This window comes from Argopecten irradians, chromosome 9, assembly GCF_041381155.1.
Source record: "Argopecten irradians isolate NY chromosome 9, Ai_NY, whole genome shotgun sequence".
NCBI lineage: Eukaryota > Metazoa > Mollusca > Bivalvia > Pectinida > Pectinidae > Argopecten > Argopecten irradians.
In genome coordinates this window covers 21,990,479-22,016,038 of record NC_091142.1, presented here as the reverse complement: position 1 = coordinate 22,016,038, position 25,560 = coordinate 21,990,479, and the positions used below count along the sequence as shown (strand labels likewise).

Sequence of the window (25,560 nt, the reverse complement as noted above, 5' to 3'; positions counted from 1 at the left end):
GACATTTGCTTAATGTAAGTGGTCTGATGTTGGTATAAGTTTTCTAGAAGAATTTTAACATCTGAAAGCAGATGCTACTTTATACAGGTTGTTTCAGAAAACTTCTACCGACTTAAGGACATATGCGCCATAACTGGGCAACCAATCTAAATCGGGACATGTTTTCTTAAACACCCAGTATTAGAGATTTGCTGTTTGTATCCATTCACAATTGTTTTTCATCTGTAAAAACTTCTTCTGTATAGTATAGGTTAACAGTGTAAAAATCGTTTTCAATAGGATATTGTATCTCGATCTGACATGATACCCAGAAAGCGATCTAATTGAAATCAAACTTTTAATTCCTTTCCTCTACGGTACACTATCAGAGTAAAATAATGTATCTTAGAGGATTAAAAGCTTTCTTTGAAATAGACCGAATACAATGTATGATAGCAAATAACGTCTGATGCATTTTACAATCACGTTACATATTTTAATATTTCTTCAATCAAGAATAAGGACTTTCATCTTCTTTAATGCTTCACATCTTTGACATTTACGGTGACATGGAGATCGTACCCAATGCAGATATTTTTGAAAGAAGTTTCAGTTTGTTTGTTTGTTTTTTGCTTAATTAACATCCTATTAACAGCTATGGTAATGTAAGGACGGCTTCCCATGTATACGGTGTGTTGCGTGTATGTTGTGCGAAGTGCGTGTTTTGGGAGACTGCGGTATTTTCATGTTGTGTCTTCTTGTATAGTGGAACTGTTGCCCTTTTTATAGTGCTATATCACTGGATCATGCCGCCGAAGACACCAAGCAACACACCCCGACCGGTCACATTATACTGACAACGGGCGAACCAGTCGTCCCACTCCTTGTATGCTGAGCGCTAAGCAGGAGTAAAAACTACTACTTTTATAGACTTTGGTGTGTCTTGGCCAGGACACAGAACCCAGAGCCTTCCTCACACGGGCGAACGCTCAACTCAAGGCCAAAAGTGAGGCGGTGCCAAGGGAGGCATTAGGAAAGATAAAGTTGTTTAGGAAGAAGAGAAAAGATAAGATCCTAAATTTAGTCGCCTTTTACGATCATGCAATAGGGGCAGCAGGTACGATTCTAACGTCCCACCTGCAGAAGTTTTAGCCAATGAACGGCGGGATACACAAGTGTTTGTTGAAGGCCAAGAAGCTAAGGTTTGCATTTTTCTAAAACTGATATACAATGAACGTATACGCACAAATTATTGATTCAGAGTAATCAAACTACATTTTTATCCAATGCGATAGAGACATTATTTGGCCATAAAATTCTATGAAATACGCTGTAATATAACAATTTATTTAAAATCCTTATTCTGTAGGAATGAATGGTTTTGGTTCTACATTGGTCTGGCGCTTCATTATGTGAAGGAGAACCAATTTGAATAATTTGTTTGTTTGTCTGATTATTTTAACGTCCTATTAACAGCCAGGGTCGTGTAAGGACGGCCTCCCATATCTGCAGTGTGTAGCGTACGTGAGGTGCGTGTTTTTGGAAGACCGGTTTGTTTGTTTGTTGTTGTTTGAATTATTAACGTCCCATTAACAGCTATGGTCATGTAAGGACGGCCCTCCCATGTATGCGGTGTGTTGCGTGTATGTTGTGCGAGGTGAGTGTACCGGGAGACTGCGGTATGTTCGTGTTGTGTCTTCTTGTATAGTGGAACTGTTGCCCTTTTTATACTGCTATATGTATAGGAGAAACACCGAAAACTGTAAATTAGTCAAGATAATGGACAATGCTAGGTACGAAGGGCCGAGCATTGTTCACTATCTTGACTAATCTACAGTTTGAGGTGTTTCTCTTACTTAAAACATGGCACTCTAATGTACAGTGCTAACTATGGCTATTGTGTAACTAATCTACAGCTACAGGTAAGTCCTTCAACCACCTTAGACACTGAACATGTCAGCATAGTAACTGTTGTAATATGTCTACTCTGGTCGTGCATGCATTGCATGAATTCTTCATGAAATTCCATACCAATGTTGTTACCAGAGAATTTTGTGTGTGTTTGAGTTCTCTTCATTCTGAGTGGGGCAGTACAAGATCAGAGGCAACATGGCAGACAGTGCAGTTCAGATCTTTACGAAGTCAAACTATCTAAAATGATTTTCAAATTTCCAATAAGAGAGTTTATTTTGTGATATGTTAATTTAACTACTCTTTATGTCAGAGGCACACCATTCACTTGGATATAACTTGTCAGAAATTCACAAGATATGAAGGATTACCATGAAAACGTATTAATTTTGAATATTTGATATATATATATATCAAATGAAGAATATGATTGGTCCTAAAACATAATATCAAGATTTAGTGGATTCTAAAGGAAACTACATTGAAATTCAGTGAAAACGGCAAAGTGATGAAAAGAAAACTTAAAATTTCAAATTTGTTCATTAGGCTTTGTGTGATTCTTGGATAAGGAATTATAACGAAATTATTCAATTCGAGAAATTACATATATAACAATTCAAACGCCCTACCTACAGGGCATCTATGTTTAAACTATTCGTAGCAGAAACAGAAAGCCATATACTACGGCTTTCATAGAATATGGCGTGACTTAGTGCTCAACCAAGGCTTAAAGTGGGGCTTTCGCAAGATAGAATCGATAGTCGCTTTTTACAAGACAACTACTATTGTATGAATATCTTAATTATATATACAAAATATTGAAATTCTATAAAGATTAGTTGGAACTTATTCATTGGAGAACATCAGTTCTGAATATGTGAATGCATCTGCCTCCGTGCATTATTATCATTATAAAGACACGTTTACTGGACCGTATACGAGATCAAAGTAATATACAAGTGAAATACTTGTTTGTTTGATTTGATGATTATTAACGTCCTATTAACAGCTGATGAGTCATGTCAAGGACGGCCTCCCATGTATGCGGTGTGTTGCGTGTATGTTGTGCGAGGTGAGTGCACTGGGAGACTGCGGTATGTTCGTGTTGTGTCCTTCTTGTATAGTGGAACTGTTGCCCTTTTTATAGTGCTATATCACTGATGAAGCATGCCGCCGAAGACACCAAGCAACACACCCCACCCGGTCACATTATACTGACAACAGGCGAACCAGTCGTCCCACTCCCTGTATGCTGAACGCTAAGCAGGAGCAGAAACTACCACTTTTATAGACTTTGGTGTGTCTCGGCCAGGGAACAGAACCCAGAGCCTTCCTCACAGGGGCGAACACGCTCAACTCAAGGCCAAAAGTGAGGCGGTGCCAAGGGAGGCATTAGGAAAGATAAAGTTGTTTAGGAAGAAGAGAAAAGATAAGATCCTAAATTTAGTCGCCTTTTACGATCATGCAATAGGGGCAGCAGGTACGATTCTAACGTCCCACCTGCAGAAGTTTTAGCCAATGAACGGCGGGATACACAAGTGTTTGTTGAAGGCCAAGAAGCTAAGGTTTGCATTTTTCTAAAACTGATATACAATGAACGTATACGCACAAATTATTGATTCAGAGTAATCAAACTACATTTTTATCCAATGCGATAGAGACATTATTTGGCCATAAAATTCTATGAAATACGCTGTAATATAACAATTTATTTAAAATCCTTATTCTGTAGGAATGAATGGTTTTGGTTCTACATTGGTCTGGCGCTTCATTATGTGAAGGAGAACCAATTTGAATAATTTGTTTGTTTGTCTGATTATTTTAACGTCCTATTAACAGCCAGGGTCGTGTAAGGACGGCCTCCCCATATCTGCAGTGTGTAGCGTGCGTGAGGTGCGTGTGTTTGGGAACAAAAAGACCGGTTTGTTTGTTTTGAATTTATTAACGTCCCATTAACAGCTCATGGTCATGTAAGGACGGCCTCCCATGTATGCGGTGTGTTGGCGTGTATGTTGTGCGAGGGTGAGTGTACCGGAGAGACTGCGGTATTGTTCGTTTTGTGTCTTCTTGTATAGTGGAACTGTTGCCCTTTTTATACTGCTATATGTATAGGAGAAACACCGAAAACTGTAAATTAGTCAAGCAATGCTAGGTACGAAGGGCCGAAAGACATTGTTTCACTATCTTTGACTAATCTACAGTTTTGAGGTGTTTCTCTTACTTAAAACATGGCACTCTAATGTACAGTGCTAACTATGGCTATTGTGTAACATAATCTACAGCTACAGGTAAGTCCTTCAACCACCTTAGACACTGAACATGTCAGCATAGTAACTGTTGTAATATGTCTACTCTGGTCGTGCATGCATTGCATGAATTCTTCATGAAATTCCATACCAATGTTGTTACCAGAGAATTTTGTGTGTGTTTGAGTTCTCTTCATTCTGAGTGGGGCAGTACAAGATCAGAGGCAACATGGCAGACAGTGCAGTTCAGATCTTTACGAAGTCAAACTATCTAAAATGATTTTCAAATTTCCAATAAGAGAGTTTATTTTGTGATATGTTAATTTAACTACTCTTTATGTCAGAGGCACACCATTCACTTGGATATAACTTGTCAGAAATTCACAAGATATGAAGGATTACCATGAAAACGTATTAATTTTGAATATTTGATATATATATATTATCAAATGAAGAATATGATTGGTCCTAAAACATAATATCAAGATTTAGTGGATTCTAAAGGAAACTACATTGAAATTCAGTGAAAACGGCAAAGTGATGAAAAGAAAACTTAAAATTTCAAATTTGTTCATTAGGCTTTGTGTGATTCTTGGATAAGGAATTATAACGAAATTATTCAATTCGAGAAATTACATATATAACAATTCAAACGCCCTACCTACAGGGCATCTATGTTTAAACTATTCGTAGCAGAAACAGAAAGCCATATACTACGGCTTTCATAGAATATGGCGTGACTTAAGTGCTCAACCAAGGCTTAAAGTGGGGCTTTCGCAAGATGGAGTCGATAGTCGCTTTTTACAAGACAACTACTATTGTATGAATATCTTAATTATATATACAAAATATATTGAAATTCTATAAATGGATTAGATTGGATACGTTTTTGCATCATGATGAAACAGTCGAGGTTCCTGAATATTGTGAACCTGCATCTTGCCTCCTGTGCATTATTATCATAGTAAAGACACGATTCGTTTAACCTAGGACTCGTTATTACGAGATCTAAAGTAATACGATCAAGTGAAATAATTGTTTGTTTGATTGATTTATTAACGTCCTTTTAAACAGCTCATGGTCATAGTGAAGCGACGGACCCTGCCCCATGCTATAGCGGTGTGGTTGAGTGATATGTGACGTGTCTTGTGCGAGGGTGGAGTGGCACTGGGAGGACTGCGGTATCATTCATGATGTGTCCCATTCTTTGTATCAGTGGAACACTGTTGCCCGTTTTATAGTGCTTATATCACTGGAGCATGCCGCCTGAAGACACCAAGCAACACGACCCCACCCGTGACAACAGGCGAACAGTCGTCCCAACTACTGTAATACACTGACTTTGGTGTGTCTCGGCCAGGGTACAATTCCTCACAGGGGGCGAACGCTCAACTCAAGGTGATTATAAACATTTTATAGGATATTTTACAATTAAAACATTCAAAGTATTTATAAACATTTTATAGGTATTTTATAAAACATTCAAAGTAGTGTAAGGTTGTAGTGACTAGGTTGTATACTACTTTAAAATAGTGATGACTCTAATTGTCCTCATAATGATTATTTGTAAACATTACACATTTTTATAAACTAGACTTTAATCGTTTTGATACAGTATCGAATGGTTTATTGTCTCCAAACAATCGACGAACCATGCATATTTGCTTACATTGCATGGAAACAATGGCATAATAACAAAGCCTTAGATACCAATTCGCCGGGGCAAAAGCGATCAAGATGATTGTGATAACAATGTCAACAGCCGTCCCTGCTGGTAATACGTATATCCCTGGAGGTATAAGCTTACAATATCCAGCCTCCGGACCTACCTGGTTATCAAGGCATGACCAGCTTAATGCAGCTTAGTCGTGGCGAATGGTCGATGGAAGACAATACCGGTCATCATTTCAGGATCCATTAATATACGCAGTTGTGACATCACCAAAAATGAAAATATTTGACTGGATAAACATATGGGCAAATACAACGATAATTTGGAACGTAATGATTATCTGTTGTCAACCTGCAGAACATTTGATCTGGATAGATATGAAGGGCAGTCAAAATGAATATATCGCTATGCTGACAATGCTATTGTATAGGAAATCAGTAACACTCCATAATTATAATAAGCGCGTGTACCATTCGCAGTACTTCATTACCGCCTCATTAGCCCATTGTTAATCTTTAACAATAAGTAATTTAAGACAATATCGATACTGAAGTATATGGACAACTGTCGGTAGGAAATGAAACAGCTACATGTACACACATATCACTTGTCGTGTACTCCTGGGTATCCGATACATACTCCGATGTGCTATTTTTACTACTATAATATAGCATTGAAGCGGGCCCCTGATCAGTTATACTTGGATCCGAATTGTAATCACACGGAAAGTTACGAATTAGAATATCACAGAACGCCTTATCGGAATTTCATGGGTACCGTTTTGACATAGCGGAATCTCACGTATGTTTTACTGTGATCTGAAGGGAATCATTTTCACGGGAGTTTTACGGAAGCTATTTGACCTGTGTATTGAGAAATCCGTGTGACTTTGACTGTTAATGGGACGTTAATTAATCAAACAAAGTATCGGATTTCCATGGAAATAATTTAACTATTATCTTGTGAAAACTGTTATAACACGAAATTACGGAAAGTATATCGTCGGAGTTGTTGTCAAGGGAAACGCAAAGCACATTTTTTTCATTGGCATGAAAAATTGATAAATCAGTTTGCTTGAAAGATAACCATTTAACATTCCGTGATAGGGACTTTATATATATATATGTTTCTATTCTTTAAAAATGAATTACATTACTCTAAACTTGAGGGGAACAATTTTCACGGTTGAACATGAATTCATCAATGCTAATCTGAAGCTGAGCTCACCATTGTTGCAACTCAATGAGAGCTCCAAATATTACAAAATTGAACGGAAAGAGTTCTACTTCAATAAGAGTGCAGTGGTATTCGATGCAGTGCTCGATTATCTCGATAACGGAAGTCTCCATGTCCCCGGAAACGTATGCACTACGAAATTTCAAAAAGACTTGGACTTTTGGGGTGTCCCTCATAGCAAAATAGAGAAATGTTGTTGGAATGTGTTTTACAGAACTCAGGAAGATGTTGCAACTCTAGAGAAATTATTGGATCACATAAAAGTTGATAAGCCAACCGGAAGTGCACCACCTATTGAACATGCTGATGATAATTGCTGTTCTAAGGCTCACATTTATAGTGTTCTAACATACTACACGACAACATGTGGAAAGGTAAAATTGTACAGGAGTTCTCAGTTTTGTTCAAACTTGGTCAATTGGTATTACATATAGATGGTTACAATTTGACACATCACATTGCTCCAATATCTGTTACCATGGAAACAAAATGGAGGTTCATTTGGTTACTATGGTTCCCAATAAGGGATAGCGGGGGTATAAGTTAGTTATAGGCTTACAATTCTAGTTAATATTATTCATGTTTGTTTGTTTGATTAATTAACGTCCTATTAACAGCTATGGTCATGTAAGGACGGCCTCCCATGTATGCGGTGTGTTGCGTGAATGTTGTGCGAGGTGCATGTTTTGAGAGACTGCGGTATATTCATGTTATGTCTTCTTGTATAGTGGAACTTTTGTCCTTTTTATAGTGCTATATCACTGAAGCATGCCGCCGAAGACATTCAGCAACGAAGAAAAATCGTTTATGGAATACCACCTAAAAACGCGTAAAATGAGAATGGTGTAAAGTTATCTCCGTCCTACTACTGATTTTTACTCATGCCATCTACCTGTCAATACGTTTAATATTGAATTCAGTAATATTATATTTAACATGATAATACAGCACTATAATTTATGGGGTCGTTATCTTTAACAGATATATATATATATATTGATTCATGATAACTGCACGAACATTTTTTTTATTCATTAATCTATTGAAAAACCCCAGGTTTGATGAATTTAAGCTATGAAAGACATTAAAAGGCACAGACAAAAATATGATGCATTAGAAACATAATTTACATCACAGGAATGTTGCACAGTAAAAGTACTTGTTTTACACTTTATGGATCTTCAGATGAAAACATCCACATATGTCACTTTACATTTAATAATAACACTGCGAAAATGATGTTCTGACCATATGTACTCATTTCATTGCGCTGTATACGTTAATATAATGATATTTGAATCCACTGCGCTCTTATTTGTCTGTGTAGAATGAAAACCTATACATTGTACATATAAGTGTAATTCTCAAAATGTTAGTAACTTTTGGCCATGAATAACATATGAAAAGCTCTTCTTGATTCGTTGATATGAAAATTACTTTAAAGGAGACAACCTGTTTCCATTGTATAAATTACTTAAATGACTCCTTCACATAATTGAAGGTCGTGAGGATCCATTATAGATTAAGTGCCAACATGAAATGACATTTCTCCCTGAACTTAAAATCACAATCTTAAACAGAATATTTTCTTTTATTTACAGATTTGGTACGCCATACTTTGTACGGTTATTCTCCTGTCGACCTTTTTGTTTGTCATGATGACCGTCCCAGCATTCCGTGTACCGGTAGACAATATAAAAACCTACAACTTAAGTGTGCCTTCAAACACGGCCTTCATGTACTACACAACGGAGCCACATCCCGCTGTGGTTATCCTAGACAATGCTTGCAATGTCATTTTCACTGTTGACTGGCTAATTCGATTTGTCTGTGCACCCAAGTAAGAAGTCGTTTATTAAGGGGTTTCTTCCTATTGTAGAGTTGATCTCGTGGGTCTTTCAGTGTTTGATTAATTAACGTCCTATTAACAGCTATGGTCATGTAAGGACGGCCTCCCATGTATGCGGTGTGTTGCGTGTATGTTGTGCGATGTGCGTGTTTCGGGAGACTGCGGTATATTCATGTTGTGTCTTCTTGTATAGTGGAACTTTTGCCCTTTTTATAGTGCCATATCACTGATGCATGCCGCCGAAGACACCAAGCAACACACCCCACCCGGTCACATTATACTGACAACGGGCGAACCAGTCGTCCCACTCCCTTTTTGCTGAGCGCTAAGCAGGAGCAGAAACTTCCACTTTTACAGACTTTGGTGTGTCTCGGCCAGGGGACAGAACCCAGAGCCTTCCTCACAGGGGCGAACGCTCAACTCAAGGCCAAAAGTGAGGCGGTGCCAAGGGAGGCATTAGGAAGGATAAAGTCAGCTAGGAAGAATAGAAAAGATAAGATCCTCGGTGTCGTGATGGAGATCAAACGTGACTCGCTTTCTGTCGAAGGTCTGTATCCGGTTTTATTTGCCGTCTCAGCAATTTGTTGTATACGAGTGTTGCGCGTCTTCCGAATAATCAGCCATAATGTAGGAGTTTCTCTCCCCAAATCCATCAGTGTATCTCGCCTAAACTCTTATTTCCATTCAATTCGTATCTGCCCATTCATGGTTTAATTCCGGGAAACAAACCACAAACCTTTCCATGAATGGACGTCTTCAGGAAACTCGCCATTCTAACCAATCTATCAATCGTACGTAGAATAAGTCTGACGGTCTGTCTGATATTTTTCTATAGCTCAAGGTTGATCACTTAAACCATCTATCATATGTCATGCATATTTTGGACTCTTTTAGGTACTGAATATTTTAGAACGTTTGTCGCATTTAATGCTCGTTAAGATTGTATGAACCACTGGTAGTTGTTATTAATCATTAGCTCCTTTGATATTCATTGCTTCAAGATGCTCTTGATATTTTTTTTTATTTGCTTTACCCTTTCATTAATGGTAACGTGGTTTTGTTGTATAATATATATTACACCTAACATAGCACATTTTAATATAGATTTAAAATTTGCAATTCTACTGCAATTATTTATAATGTTGAAATCCAATCATTTTCCACAAATCATATTTATATTAAGAAATATGATTGTTGAATCCTTGTGCATGGATAATTGAAAATACATTTGCTATTTGTACTGGTCCGTTTCTTATGAAGAAGATCCCTACCATATGCTTTCATTAAGATCTAGTTTCCAGACCTACACGATTGAACGCTGTCTTCTATGGTGGCAAGAATCTCACTCGCGTGTCCACCTATCATTTACAATTTCATGAATGAAAAATCAATAACGCATACCAAGATAGTCGCGTGTCGCCGTGGTGCCACATAAACAGACCTGCAAGGACACATCGACACCGCTGTGTTGGTAAACGTGTCACTGTGGTGATCATGTGCCGTAATATACGTATACATTACTTGTTGATACGCAAAGTGTGGGGGGGGGGAAGGGGGGAAACAATGCTCTAAGACACATCGACCACTCAGAGCTAAGGAAATAACGTCCAAATTGTGATATCCTTATATAATCTTCTTCTACCATAAAAAAAACATATGGGCTAAAGCCACCTTTGACTGTTTTAGTGTCCTGTTTGAGTGTAAGGTTGTTGTTAATTTCGTATTGTTTACCCTAATGTCTGCGGATGTCTATAACTCTATATGAGACATATCCAATTCTATAAGTCCTGGAACAATGAAACAATTTAATAGAAGTTATATACGTGAGTGTTTTATATGTGTATTTTAAAATTGGTGTTGTAGCCTGTGTAAGATGCCAGTTGATGTCTTTATTGGTTTATCTCAGTCCTTTATAGACGACACGCCCCTAATATTATAGGAAAGTGTGATCTCACTAGAAACATCATATACCATTACATCCTCTCGATGCCCCTGTGCTATGGTCTCGGTGCCAAAATCGGTTTTAAGTTCATATTATTTTCCCCATCGCAAAAAGGGGTTTTTTTTTGATTTCAGTTGGTTATTATAACCAAGGTTCGACAGATTCCATTTGTTTTTTTCCTCAAAAAAGTTCACATAAAACTCTTAATCATGATAACAAGCAATATGATACTACCAAATAACGTTATACAATATATTAAGTGTACTAATTTAGCTCATCTACCTGAAATTATCGTATAAAAACAACGACGAACAGAGGAAATGACAGATGAAGAAAGTGAAGGTAGCATTGAATACTAGACAAAAATGCTATGGTTTCTTGCAAGTTATATATTTTTAATAAAAATGAAACGTATCTTACACCTTGCCAACGGCCTTAATGCTTCACATGTGTCTTCAGGCCAAAGGAATGTAGACTCCATCTTCACCATTGGACAACGTTATGGTAGTTAACGCATACGAAAGGATACATAATCCTCCGATGAGAATTGGCCTAACCCTATACGAAACGTATTTTCTTACTGGATAAGGGTAATTTGATCTGAGATGCTAGTCGTTAACCAATAACTTCCCATCGGGAACATGAAGATGACGTTCCGCCCTTAGTTAAATATTAGTTTGTCTAATTTGCTTGGAATGGATAGCGGCAATATAAGTAATTCACAGAAATAGGAGGACAATGGTAATTGTAAACCCAGTCCCGACAGGAGAGAGTTAGTATACATATTTTTAAAGTACAATAAAACCCCCAAATCAGAACAAAGGACTTGTAAAACTAATTCTGATTTGGAAGTAAAGTCAAAGGTGATCTTTTTAGTGTAGGGGTAACGTCCACATTCTTATACAATTGGACAAAATGTCAGAAAACACCAGTGGGTTGGTATCAGACACGGCAGTTCGTATTAGGAGGTAAAGAAGTCCTAATCAATAAATAGTGTAAAAATTGTAAAATAACAATCTCACATGTATGTAAATGACATTCAACGTAATCAGATATTAGCACCATTGACCGAGATGTATTAATACCTGTCGATGTCTTCTAACCTAAATAATTTCTTTTAAATTGGCGACTTTAAAATATAAGGGAAGCACGTAATGAGTAGGGATAGGTTTAGGGGGGGGGGGAGGGGAAGTATCCCATTGGGCAAATGGTCCTTCCTTGTGAACACGTGGATACTAGATGCTATGGCTTTCATTGCGGTAAGTATGTAAACATATACTGTTAATCAGCTTTTTCGCGGCTTCTAGAATTCGCGATTTTTCATTTAGAAAACTATTTTTAGCACTCAGGAGATTGAAACATAAGTTACGTCAGGGACGTTTTCCCTTGACAGCATCTGCCCATAAATTGATCCGAAACTCAAAGAACCCACCATACACATCTCGATCTTGTCCATTCGCATCCTATTTTGCATATATAAAGATTCTACCTCCCCTCCATATCTTTCACTACTTTTTTTCTTGTTCTCTTCAACCTGTTCATCAGTAATTACGTCATACAAATATTATCTTTTGATATTCTCTTTTTTCACTTTACACTCATGGTTTTCCCCTCTCGTGTTTTTTTAATCCAGAGTTTCAAAGCAATCGTACGAATAATGGTTTAAACACATATTCCATACCATATACGCTACTCTTACATAAACACATACCTCTCAGCTTAAAATCAACTTAAGTTAAGCTATACATATATGAGTACCTTACATACAATAGTTCTACACTCCAATTATCGTTTTTTTATCATAGATTTATCCGCCTTATGGTATTTATTCAATGATAAACGATATGTTGGACTATTGAAAATTGCTTTTCAGTCTATAGTCTCTTTTTCATTCATAGTGCTTTTCTTCATTCTTTTATTTTATATCTATGTGACATCTTTATTACAATATGGCCAATGATAGATCTTTGCCATATTCACCTAATATGATATTGAAAAAATATGATTACGGAGAGTTAAGAAAATCTTCCGCAGTAAAAATAGATGGGCGAAATGCAGAGTGATTGGACGATCCCATACCGACCACCAGATTGCACTTCGCTCCAACATTCTACCCATGTCATATTGAATTGTGTGTTACATTATAACATTACATTGTATGTACATTACAGCTGTACATATGTATCAAGGCCTGATTGCAGGGGGGGGTTAAACGTTAGTGCGATCACATATCCACCATCATAGGTATAAATGTATATAAGTTACAATGTCTTCTAATAATTTAATATAAATAAATCCACTACTCTTAATTTCAAAGATAACATATTTAACGCAGTCCATTCCGTGTGATTTTTTTAGTATGACTTAAGACCCTTAGTTCGTTTTCAAATATTGCTTTTACATTAATATTTTACGTTTTCGATCACTGGTATGAAATGCCTTATAAATTGAGTAACCTATTAACGCTAACAATATATTGGTTTCATAGTGTACTGATTGATTAATTTTATATCCAGTTATGATGAATTTTAATTTCTTCAAATTTACTGTGTATCCAAATGAATTAATTGATTCTTCTATATGACTCCAAAATTCGTCAAAGTATTTGCATTCAATGAAACAGTGAAGAATGCAAATACTTTGACGAATTTTGGAGACATATAGAGGAATCAATTTTAGAAACTAATTGATACATTGCATTTCATGACCTGATATTGATATATTTTCCAATGTAGGTATCGATTCGCGGAGACAAACGTTCACGAATTTACTTTGATTTGGAAAATTCTCGAAGTAAATAGCACACGACAGAAAGTGGGGTTACAGTATAAAAATATGTTTGGAGCACTAGTGAAAAATCGGATCAATTAATATTATCAGTATACTGAAGATGGCTGACTATACTAAACAAATGACAAGGAAAAAATCACTATCTCTCAGCTGCAGTCAATTCTTCTATTTTATGTCGTAGATATCATGGGCTTTATCGAATTTAGATTATTAGCTTTGATTCTCATTAGATTTGCTTTTCGACTACGTTTATATAGAGAGTGCAAACAGTGTTTTTGATTGCGTTTAAGGTGGTATGACCGCTATGGGATTACTGACATTTCCAAAGTATGAGGGTGTTCGTTTAGCGCCGTCCTGGTAGAAGTGATGTCTGTTTATCCTCAGGGCGGTTACTTACACACGAGCCGGGTTTTAACGCAATCATATAACTCTGTGCAAATTTTTCTAATTGACATTATAAATAAGTCTACTTATTTACGGCAAATTTTTAAAAACTGTGGATGGTTTGCTAAGTTGGGGGTGTAATGTAAACTACGGTGTAGTCAGGATGCATTGACGAAAAGAGAAGATGTTAAATTATAGTTCCGATTGCTGCTGACTGTTATAGCTTGTGCAGTTTGATTTGATAATTATAACATTGAACACCTTGTAATTATTTTGTTTTAACATTACCCTGGTTTTATTTTTTTCCCATTTGGATTACTGTATAAATAATGTCCATTTTGAAAATAAAAAATTGCGGATAAACGCAGGCCGGAATCGAGAACTACCGGTATCGTTGTCAGGGTTGTTGATGGCAGGGTCCGATGGTGGAAGCGACAGAGGCTAGCCCCCCGCCCATATTTTGATTTTCAACCGAGAGGGAAAGGAAAGTAACTCGTAAATAGTTCTGGTGATCAAAAATGGTACATGGTCTGAACTGTTGAGCATGGCTCTGATGTTCTAATGTATTGTGCACTGGTTCTACGTACGGCGATATGACGACAAAACACGATTTTCATAGTTCACGGACTTTTATGAATTATTTTATTGTACGGATGATAGACAAAGTCGTTTGAATTGGATGTGGGGACGGAGCTTAAACTATGGAAATTCCGTTGAAACATTCCTGAGCGGCGGTAAGCCACGGTTTCCGGGTAGACTCGACCAGAGCGCATTCTTCTTTTTGTTGTTTATTACGTTTTTTTTTGTTTTTTTTTTTTTATTATTTAATGTGCTTTCGATTTACATTATTTCTGGTTGTTTTTGATGTAATAAATGCATTTTAATTGGGATAATCTAATAACAACTGTTCTTTTTATTATTTTGATTCGGATAACGATTGAAACTTTGTTTTTACATTTCATACAGTAGGCCAACCGAGTAGTAAGCGGTGCCGCCTAAGGATCAGTCTTGAGACAAATAGTAGACCGAAATCGTTTTTTTTAGTTTATTATTAATTCAAAGCAAATCTGTCATCTTGTGAAAAGGTTTTTTAAAAATGTAAATTAATAAGTAATTATATGTTTATTTCTAGATTATCAGTATGACGCAAAATCCCTTACCTGAAGCGTATGGAACTAGGAAAGGAAATAGTCCGATCTACTTTGGGTTTGTATTCATACGTCTCGTTTATGCGTTTAACGCACGTAATTTTGAACGCAACTCCAACTCCCCATTGGACTATATAAGAGGTCGATATGGTCAAATATATGTGAATGTGAAGTTACAAAATCAGGAATTATGGGTAACAGCCTTTGCATTTTTTCAAGTGTAGTCATAAATATATGGATTGCATATGTATCTAGCGATATACATGTATGTTATATAAGGCTGAAACGTGTATTTTAAGTATATTAGCTATTTACAGAGTATAATTGTACGCTCTTTGTATCTAGGTTTGCTAAAGCCAACGTCTTGAAAAACATATATTGCTGGTGCGTGAGGGTTTATTATTTTTGTCATCCAAAGTAGAATGGTTGAAATAAACATTCTAAGGACAGGTTGAATTGTCAATGCAATATTTTACGAAATATAATAATGTTCTAAGTTAGATTCTCGAAGAAACCTAGAATATGACTCGAAATGACTTCTAACATAGAATGACCAACTTTTTTTTTTTTAAGTTATCAAGAACTAATGTTTTGCAGGTGGGTAGATTGTTAATTGTTTTACGATTTTTTGTTTTGTTTGTTTTTGGTCCTTCTTGAGCAAGTTTTCCATTTAGAAGACCATACTGTATTTCCTTCTCCTAGCGAATCATATTCTGTTCAATATGCTTGGCTAGATAAAATACATATTTGCAAATATAGATCACAGGTACTATTGTGCAAAAAGTCGCGATATTATAGTCTCGACACGGGAGGCGTGAAATAAAACACGTGAAAGTGTGATGTGTGATAAGGTAAGTATTGCGTTTGAGTAATATATTGTTTCACAATAGCACCACGTTAACTGTTGTCACATAAAGCATTCAGTTATTTACCTAAGCAGTACCTGGATGTGGAAATCGATTGTTGTTAAGGCCCTTAACCTCTTACCCCTCATTTCGCCCTGGCGACACGACCATCATCCGTTGGCATTCCTCCTGGCATTATCACGTGAACCACTAAACGCGATATTATTTGTTATATTTATGCACAATGGTACAATGTATTAATGTTTTCAGATATTAATAGTATAATTACGGATATATGTTTTTTTTATCTGGAATATTCAATAATGAATATTGGGCAGCTGCATACTCGGTATCTTGAACAGGATGATAAATAGTTCATAATTCATAATCCAGACACAAGACAGTGTAATTGTTGCAACCTTGGCATTTATAGAAATATGAAAAGAAGCAAGAAAATCACTTGATCATTTAAGTGTACGTTGCTCTTAATGATATTTCTTAATTGTGTAAATAACATTGCATTGTATGGTTATAATGCTATATTTACTTTGTTTAAATAAACAAAATATATTCTACCTAATCACTAGAATTATGCTGTAACTAGACTTCATTGTCCACTTTATCACCCGTGTAAAATATTATTAGTACCACTGTAGTGTTTCAATAGTTATGCCAGACAGAAAATCCCCTTTGACGTCATTATATGAACATTGACGTGGCGTCAGGAAATAAAATGCGACGTTAAAGTCAGAATACGTGCTTCTATGTGTTATAAACTATATGTAGCGAAACATATGAATTAGTGCATTTATAATGCTAATTTATATGGTTGACGACTTGCTATGGCTTTACTTTATAGAAATTATTGTGTTGAATGTGGTGTGTTACAATACATAAATTAATACGTTGATTATGGTGTTACTCTATACAACAACGTACTGATGTTGCTAAGATGTTACTTTACCACACGAGGTTAATACGTTGCTATAGTGTTATCATCCACAAGTTTAAAATGTTGCTTATGTTGTTACTGCCATCGTTTAAGGGGTTGCTATGGTGTTACTATACACAAGTTAAAGGTTAGTTGCTATGGTGTTTACTACACACAAGTTAAGGTGTTGCTATGGTGTTAACTACACACAGGTTGAAGGTGTGTTGCTATGGTGTTACTGCACACAACAAGTTAAGGTGTTTTAGCTTTAGTGTTACTTTGTACAAATCGACATTATACTATAAATTAAAATACACTTTTCTGGATGTTTATTTAGTTCCAGTATGTGTTTTATATAATAAATTATTTTGACCTTGTCTGATCTTCAATATTAAGTTGCACGTTACGACGAGACTCTACGACACCCAAAATGACCTTGGCTGTAGAACTCTAGGACGTTAAGGCCTAATACAACAAAACCCAACTTACTATGGTGATTAATAATTGCAAACACATAATGTACCATTGCGATATTTCAACATATAAAATCGATACGATACAATTGCTTTACCTTATATATTTACAGATCACTATGCTACCCGCCTAGATAACCAAAGGTCCGCGCGTCATGCCGGTTTCCACCACCCCCCCCTCCCCCCCCCCCACTCTCATGCCACCCATTCAACGTAAGTACAAAAGCATGCTTTATTAATCCCAATAACTTCTTTAGGCATTGTATGATTACATATGAGGGATTCGCTGTCGTAGGCCGCCAATGACCACATGTTTGTAGAAAAACAATATAATTGACCGAATACAAAATCACATGATATGGTAGTATACTATCCTGTGTGTATAATAACCACATCAGAACTCAAGTCTGATACTAAGTTTTCTCAAATGACGGATAGGGAACTAATTTGTACAGCTTTATATTTTTGATTGTGTGTAACTATTAATTTCTGCTAAAGGAAACCAAGAGTTAAAACATCTCCGGCCACCAACTGTACCACCTGGCCTAATAAGGTTTCATTTCTTTGGATACGACACATAGCCCTACATGTATTTTAACAATATATTGACCTGTGTAATAATATTCCAAGATATTGTCTGATGGTTTGGTGTAGACAGATTTTCAATATATATTTTTGTTTTTGGCAACTGTACATGTGTGTGTCTGTTGAGCAACAAGAATTATCCTACAGTTTAGTGCGTGGGTTCTGAAATTTATATATTCTCAAGAGGGACTAATAAAATTTTAAGAACCCATCTTGTCTTTTATAGTATTTAAAAGTTTCGGGATTTTTGAAAATATTTAATTAGGCTGATAACAAAAAGAATGTATGGTAATAAGCAACAATTATGTAAACTAAATCTACCTTTATTACTTAGAGAACCAATTTCATTTCAGCCTATACTTTGTATACAGCCACCGTATATGTCATCATCAATAGAGACGAAGAAAGAAGAAATTTAACACTTGAAGACTCAAACGCATATATTTGTCGAACATTGATTTATATAAAGGTTTTTGTAATTGTGGTAACCAATGTACCCTTTGAAAATCGTTTATGTTTTCGAGTCGATTTCACTTAAAATTACCCGTCATATCTATTAGGGCAACATTAAGTATGTGTCAAATATTGACAAAGATAGTCACACAAAATTTGGCTAAAATAGGGTACACACAGCTGTGAATGTAATAAATTCAGATTATGAAAAAGTTCCTAAAGAGCTGGAAGTAATCCTGGATATACATTCTAATAACTAGACACTCTACCAGATTTGTGCTCTAGCGACACTTCCAGCATCAAACACATTAAATAAAAATAATATATAGAAATCGAGAAATGAAATAAAAAATTCTTAACGATGAAAACATTAGGTAAAAGTTTTAAAGCCAGAATCGGACAATAGACAAATTTCCACGCCTGGGACAATAAATCAAATATTACTAGTAATTTTATACCTATTTTGATGATGTAATATCAACTGAGAGATTCTCATAGATATCTCCATAAAATTAAATACAAACGATAAAGGGATATCGATGTATAAATATTTAATAGCTTTTAAAAGGAAGCTAATGAAATGTAACACCAAAACTGGTCCTAGCAAATGAGTGTATATGTATGACTCAGTTGATCTATGTGGAAAGCGTCATTCTCTATATCAAACCCAATAAGTTGGATTCAGACAATCATAGGTTATAAAATATGATTTTTTACTAGGAAATGTAGTCTTCAGTGCAATATCACCGTTTTTACTAGCACCCAGCTCTTTTAGTGTGTCATGTGGCTTTCATATGCGACATTAAATATGTTATTAATTTTGAGTATAATGGATTTAGAAATACAGTTTAATTACAATAGGTTTAAAACAGGTAAAATCAATATGGGAAACAACATAACAATTTTTAAGTCAACTCCTACTGGAAAAAACCCCCAAATCCAATTAAGCTGACAAAGCCTGCCTGGTATGTATACCGCTTTAAGTTAGAGTTTCGCATTCATCATGTTACTAGGATGTTGGTTGTTAATATTTACTGCTATACCACGCACATGCTTAATGTGGGGGATGAGGGGCAGGTGGGCGGGGATGGTGGTGAGGGGAGGGGGGGAGGGGTGTGATACTGAGAGGTTGGGGGCGATTTATTGTCCAGGGCTCAAAAAAATTTGAAACGCAAAATAAATTTTTAAAAGCTATCCACCAGCGCAGTGAATTCACCTGATACACCCCAAAGCACCGAAACACCCAAGCTAATACAAATAAAAAGACATGCATTCCAGAGAATACGCTGAATGTATAAAATCACAAAGAAAATATGACAAAGCTGCATATTATGTTAAGTCCCCCCCTTTAAGGTTTAATGCCATATTGAAACATAGTTATTTATTGCAGAGTGAGTTGTGAGTTCTGGCGTGCAATAGCAGGAGAATGAACGGGTCAGTGTTGTAAAAAAATATGTTACATAAAGGACGTAAGCATATTATTAAATGATCAGATTTAGTTCTTTTAGATTGGTAACCGATATATAGATCGATTCGTTTCTAAACTAGAATTGTTGAAAACGTTTTTGTTTGAAAATGGCAAATGACTTCACTCTTTCCCCTATTTTATTTGAGTTCGTTTGTTTTTTTTGTGTATTTAAGTGATAACATTTTGGGAACAACACACTTTCGTTGATTTTTTAGCAATATGTGATTGCTATATGTCATTTTAATTTTTGTCAATTTCGATGTGCTGTCAATTCGATGTGCTGTCAATGCGATATGCTGTCAATTGCTACATTTTATGTACCCTATTATGATGCTCCATTTCTGATGATATTTTTGCGTTAGTTCCAGGGCGACATTCCCGGCCAAGCGTCCGTTTACGTTACCGTGGGGGCATAATCCACATTGTGCCGGGTTTGTCGGAGGACTACTTATCGTCATCGCCGTTATCCTCTTCTGCAAGTTTTTGTCTGACGAAAGATAAAGGACTTGGCAGGTACGTGTAAATGGAATTATTTATCCTCTTCACAATGCGATAGTAAATAATCATATCCTAAAAGGAAGCCACTTGCACGTCTTCAATGCGATGGGAATAAGTCACGTACCACGTGATACCCGATAATGTTTGTGCGGGATTATTGTTTTTTATTGATGATAGAATGACGTCAAAAGATTATATTCCGCACTAACGTCATTTTAGCGGGAATATTACAAATAGTTACGTCCCATCACCAGTGGAGATACTAGCCCCACACAAACGTTATCGGGTATCACGTAGTACGTGAATTAGTCCTATTAAAATGTGACTTCATGACCAGGAAATAATCCTTGGAGATCTGAAGTGTTTAGGATCATCCAAACCATCAGCTTGCTTAAACGTATTAATAGTGACAAAAATTGAATACTTTGCCATGATATTGTAGCCAGATCTTTCATTACATATCGTTTACGAAAACATCTGACGAAACTGACAAAAATACTAATTCGTCTGCTCCTCTTATTTATTAAGACAAAGATACCATTTGTCAGCGGTGTAACAGTTTAAGCATATGAAATGATATATCATTTATTTTATACTGGTAACAATATATAAAACAGTTTAGACAATCAGAAAACGTTCTGTGTACAGTACACCTTGCCACATCGCTGAAGGAGATACTTTATTTGATAAAAGTCGGGATGATAGATATGCATTCTTATAAATATCAAAAGTAACTTCTCTGTTACAGACGAAGTAATAGCGACAACAGATTAACGTTAATACAGAGATCAAAGGTTCAAACCCACTGCAGCGATATGAGACCATCAACTCGGATGTTTTTCTCTGAGCCCAGCACAGGTTTCCATGGAGGGCGTTCCTATCAGTCCCCGTAAAGCCTATGACTCAAGGTAGAACGTTTTTTAGAAAAATAGTAGTTAGGTTATGGATATATAACACACAAATACGAGTGTGCTCGAAAGAAAACGCGAAAAGGATGGGGAAAAGAGTACATTCAGATTATATTATATCTCCTAACGTAAGAATAAGGGTCAAAGAAGTAGTATCAACAGGAATTTCCAGACGACACGGATCCAATCAAACGTAAGTCTGTTGGATATGAATTACTTCAAATGGTAAATAGTGGACAAGGAAGTAATTCCAACCGTGTGGACAAAACGAAATTATCAAATTTTCGAGGCGATCTACCCCTTTATCAATACATACAAAACGAACACGATTACATAATTTGGATACGAACAATAATGCGGGACAAAGTAGACAAATATTAAACTAAAAAGCACAATGGAGCGCAATTTACCCTTCGGCAAGTGGCATTCGAAGGCCGGATCTACAAAAATTATCAATGCTGTTCGGCAGAACGCTAAATATATATTAAAAATTGTTTTCATTATAATCAAATCTACTAGATAACCTCTTCAAAATTCATTGAGAGACTTTTCTGTGAAATTTACGCCGTTGGTAGTGTCAATCAGACTTAGAATTACAAACGACACTATCAGTTTTTCGTTTTAGGTGATAAAGTGCGATGACGTAGCTCTGAACGACGGACGGAAGATTTCTGACAGATGGTCGTCGTCAGAGCTACGATTCCGTCCCATTGCCCGTAGTGTTGCAAAACATCCAGCGGTGAAAATGTTGCATTTCATGTGTGTCATGTAATTTTTTAATTAAATTCAACAATATCAAACATTTTTAACATAAAATGATTATTTATTTACCCACCTCCATGTCTAAATTATGTTTTGAAGCACTTTTGAATGGCTCACATCTCCGACACGGCTCACTTGGCCGCCATGATGCTTCTCGTTAGAAAGTCTCGCGCTCCAAATATGGCACCTAGTACCATATCGTTCATTCTCCACTAATTTGCATGTTTTCAGAAATGAAAACATAAAATATAAAAATTGAAAACAAAGTTCTTATGTATTGTCATTTGTTTGGCAAATATCTCTACTTTTTAAATCCAAAAGGGCTGGCTCCTATCTTTACTCAAAGAAAAGTTATAATTGTTACAGTCAACCATCATAATTTGGTAAAGAACAGATACGTGACTTTGTTAAAATGAACTAAATTGAGGTTTGTCATTAGAAATGCCACAAAATATACATTTTAACTGAATTTTTGCTTTGGTTTTGGACTTTTCTTTCCATTCAAAGCCATTTGTCCGTCTCAAAAGCAACTTGTCTTTATCAATTGCAGTTATGAAAAGTTCATTTGTGAATATTGGTTTGTATGATTCATAAGTGTGTTCGAATAGTTTCATATAAAAATAGTACCAAAGTATTTTGTTTCTATATTTTTCCTTATTATCAAACTGTACCTTTATCTGCATCAGTACATGTCAGTAATTTTGTATTTGTATAAATCACAAATTACTCTATAGGACATTAAAATCCTGCTTTAAACAGTAACGTATATGTTACAACATACTTAATATATGACTGTAGAAATCTGACAGGATTATTGTGTTTTTCTATTTCATAAATTCGTCAAAATGCATCAAAGAAAACGTACTTATCATCGGTTTCACTTCTCTGCAATACTTTAGATGATTTTTGCCTAAATTAGCAGCGATAACGTATCTGTTCTCTTGGTATAGGTCTTTATGAAGTATTAGAAAATAAACGAATTCAATAACACGAATCTGCTTCAAAACTTGTAGTCAAAACTACAACATCGAAATTATCAAACGATAGATCAAAACTACTGAGTGGCGTCGATGAAGGGATGATTATGTTTGTACTATATTGGTAACGTATCTGTCTACACCGATTCCCATTGACTGCGAATGGTTTCGGCGTTCTTGTCATTTAATTGGGAAAAAACGACCCGCAAGGCTGACAGGTAGATGTGATAACTCAGGATAAACAGTTCGTCTAATATTATTGGCCAACGAAACCTCACTTGTCCTTTGTTGATGTTTTGTGACATGAGGAAAAGGAATAATTCATTGTCATTGTCCTCGCCTTCCTTCACCTGAGAAACGTATCAGTCTCCGTCATACTTGATTGCCACAAACAACCCTAAACTTACATTTTCTGACCATATCTAGTCTGAAACAAATTGCTACAAATGAAACCAAGTTCACTCAAATTAAGGTTTACGTACAAAAGTACAGATCCGTTACCAAATATGACAGGTACGTTACCAAATAAACAGATACGTTATTTCATGTTTATATATCACATTACCGTATCATTAGTATAACAAACATTCTAACAATATCTGGCTATAAAATGTATTTGAATTAGTCGATGTAACAGTATTTTTATTGGTTTTACACTAAATATTACAGTTAACGGGACATCTTTCATCAAACAGATACGTGATCTTTTATACCAGATACGTTACTATTTTGATATGTGATTTATACATTTAACAATTAATTATATACCTAATAGCTTAATCAATACAGCTAACTAGTGTTAGGAATCACGTGATTATTATCAGAAATGTATATATATGTTACTATGTACAGGTATATACTAAAGGAAAGTAAAGGTTTTTCTTATTTCGAGTTTCCCAACACTGGCAACACAACGAATCTTCCCGCTTGTAAACTATTGACAAACTCTCGGACACTTGCCACGTGGTTAAGCTAATTTCAAATGTTTTATGACAAGCGTTAGAATTTCTGTCGATATGGGTATTTTTCCATAACGTATCTGTCGATAACGTACTGACCGACACTAACCCCTCTCATCATTTAAATGACACCGTGTGACTTGTCGACCAAACCACAAACATTGTAACACTTAGTATTATATACTTTTCAAACTGTGATGTGAATTTATCTCTGTGGGAAAGTGGCATCTTAGGTAATCAAGTACATAGTAGTAACGTATCTGTTGATGTCGTTGCGTAACATGTATATTTTCAAGATTAGATCGCACCTGTCCATTTAATTGTTAATGGATGTGTCCTTGTCATAAAGGTAAAAGTTAGTATACATATTAAAGTACATTATCACGAAAAAAACGTGGACATTTAATAATACATTAATTGTGTACATGATTTTATTTGTTTGTAACGTATCTGCCAACATAGTTTGTGACAGTGATAAAATGAGTTATATAAAAAATATCTAAGCATTTTGTGTGCCAATACTTGTCTATTCTCATTGCGTATGCTAATATCTATGATATGATAGAAAAAAATATAACATTTACCCATTTCCTTCGTCACAGTTGATTTACGAAATACATTATAGCTTAAGAGGACAGTCGAAATTCGTCACAAGAGCCATATTTAATGTGATGATGAGAAAAATCTTAATTGGTCAGAGGAACCACACTTGATTGTTTTCGAAGATCAATCAATATATTTTACGTGTGAAACAAACATGATATACAAACATGGTTTTTAAGTCCCGATATTGATAGAGGACACTTAATAATGGAATTTGTACATTTAGTGGAGAATGAACGATATATGGAATGACCTACAAATTTTCACTACGAAAGAAATAAATGTTACAAAGTTTTTAACATGAACTTTAAAAATTCTTTTTTGCTTAATTCTTAATAATACTTACATTTGTTCAGTTTCACCATATTTATTCTTAGTTTGTTGGCTTTTTAAAACTTTTAAACATATTTTACCTGTTGAGTGTTTCATTTCGTCACGGTTTCCGGTAAATCAAACATGGCGGCGTATTTGAACAGAATTATACATGTGTTGTGTTTGCCTTGGATTTTACCACTAATAGTTGATGAAAGATTATAATCGAAAGGTTTGTGAATTGAATATTGATCATAGTTGTCAGAACAATACAGTTACATAAGGATAATACCCGAAAAATATATTTTTATCAGTCTCAAAGTGCCCGATGTGGATCACATCGGGGCTTGCAACACTAGCGGCAACGGGGTGGAATTCATACCCAATAGGAACCTCTAGTACAGTACCAAACCATGATTTGTGTTTTCATATACTAAAAGTGACCACCTGTTCAATCCCTCTAATCGGTACTCAGTTTGTGAATTAAACTATTCAAGTAATGCCATGAATCTGACTTTAAATGATTATAAGTTCCAAACGTGTTAAGCTCTAAGAAGACATCAAATTTATGTCGGGGTGGTTCGGTATTGGCCCACAATATGGTAATGAATATTTTCAATATGCATATG

The 25,560-nt window shown here is 35.7% G+C and overlaps 1 protein-coding gene across 1 annotated transcript; it reads left to right on the top strand.

The window, feature by feature from the left end:
* Positions 1 to 6,390: 6,390 nt before the first annotated feature.
* Positions 6,391 to 8,942, top strand: LOC138330890 (potassium voltage-gated channel protein Shaw-like). The gene is made up of 2 exons (XM_069278379.1): positions 6,391 to 7,418; positions 8,646 to 8,942. The coding sequence occupies exons 1-2, from the start codon at positions 6,951 to 6,953 to the stop codon at positions 8,886 to 8,888; spliced, it is 711 nt and encodes a 236-aa protein (XP_069134480.1). The 5' UTR covers positions 6,391 to 6,950; the 3' UTR covers positions 8,889 to 8,942.
* The last annotated feature ends 16,618 nt before the right edge of the window (positions 8,943 to 25,560 follow it).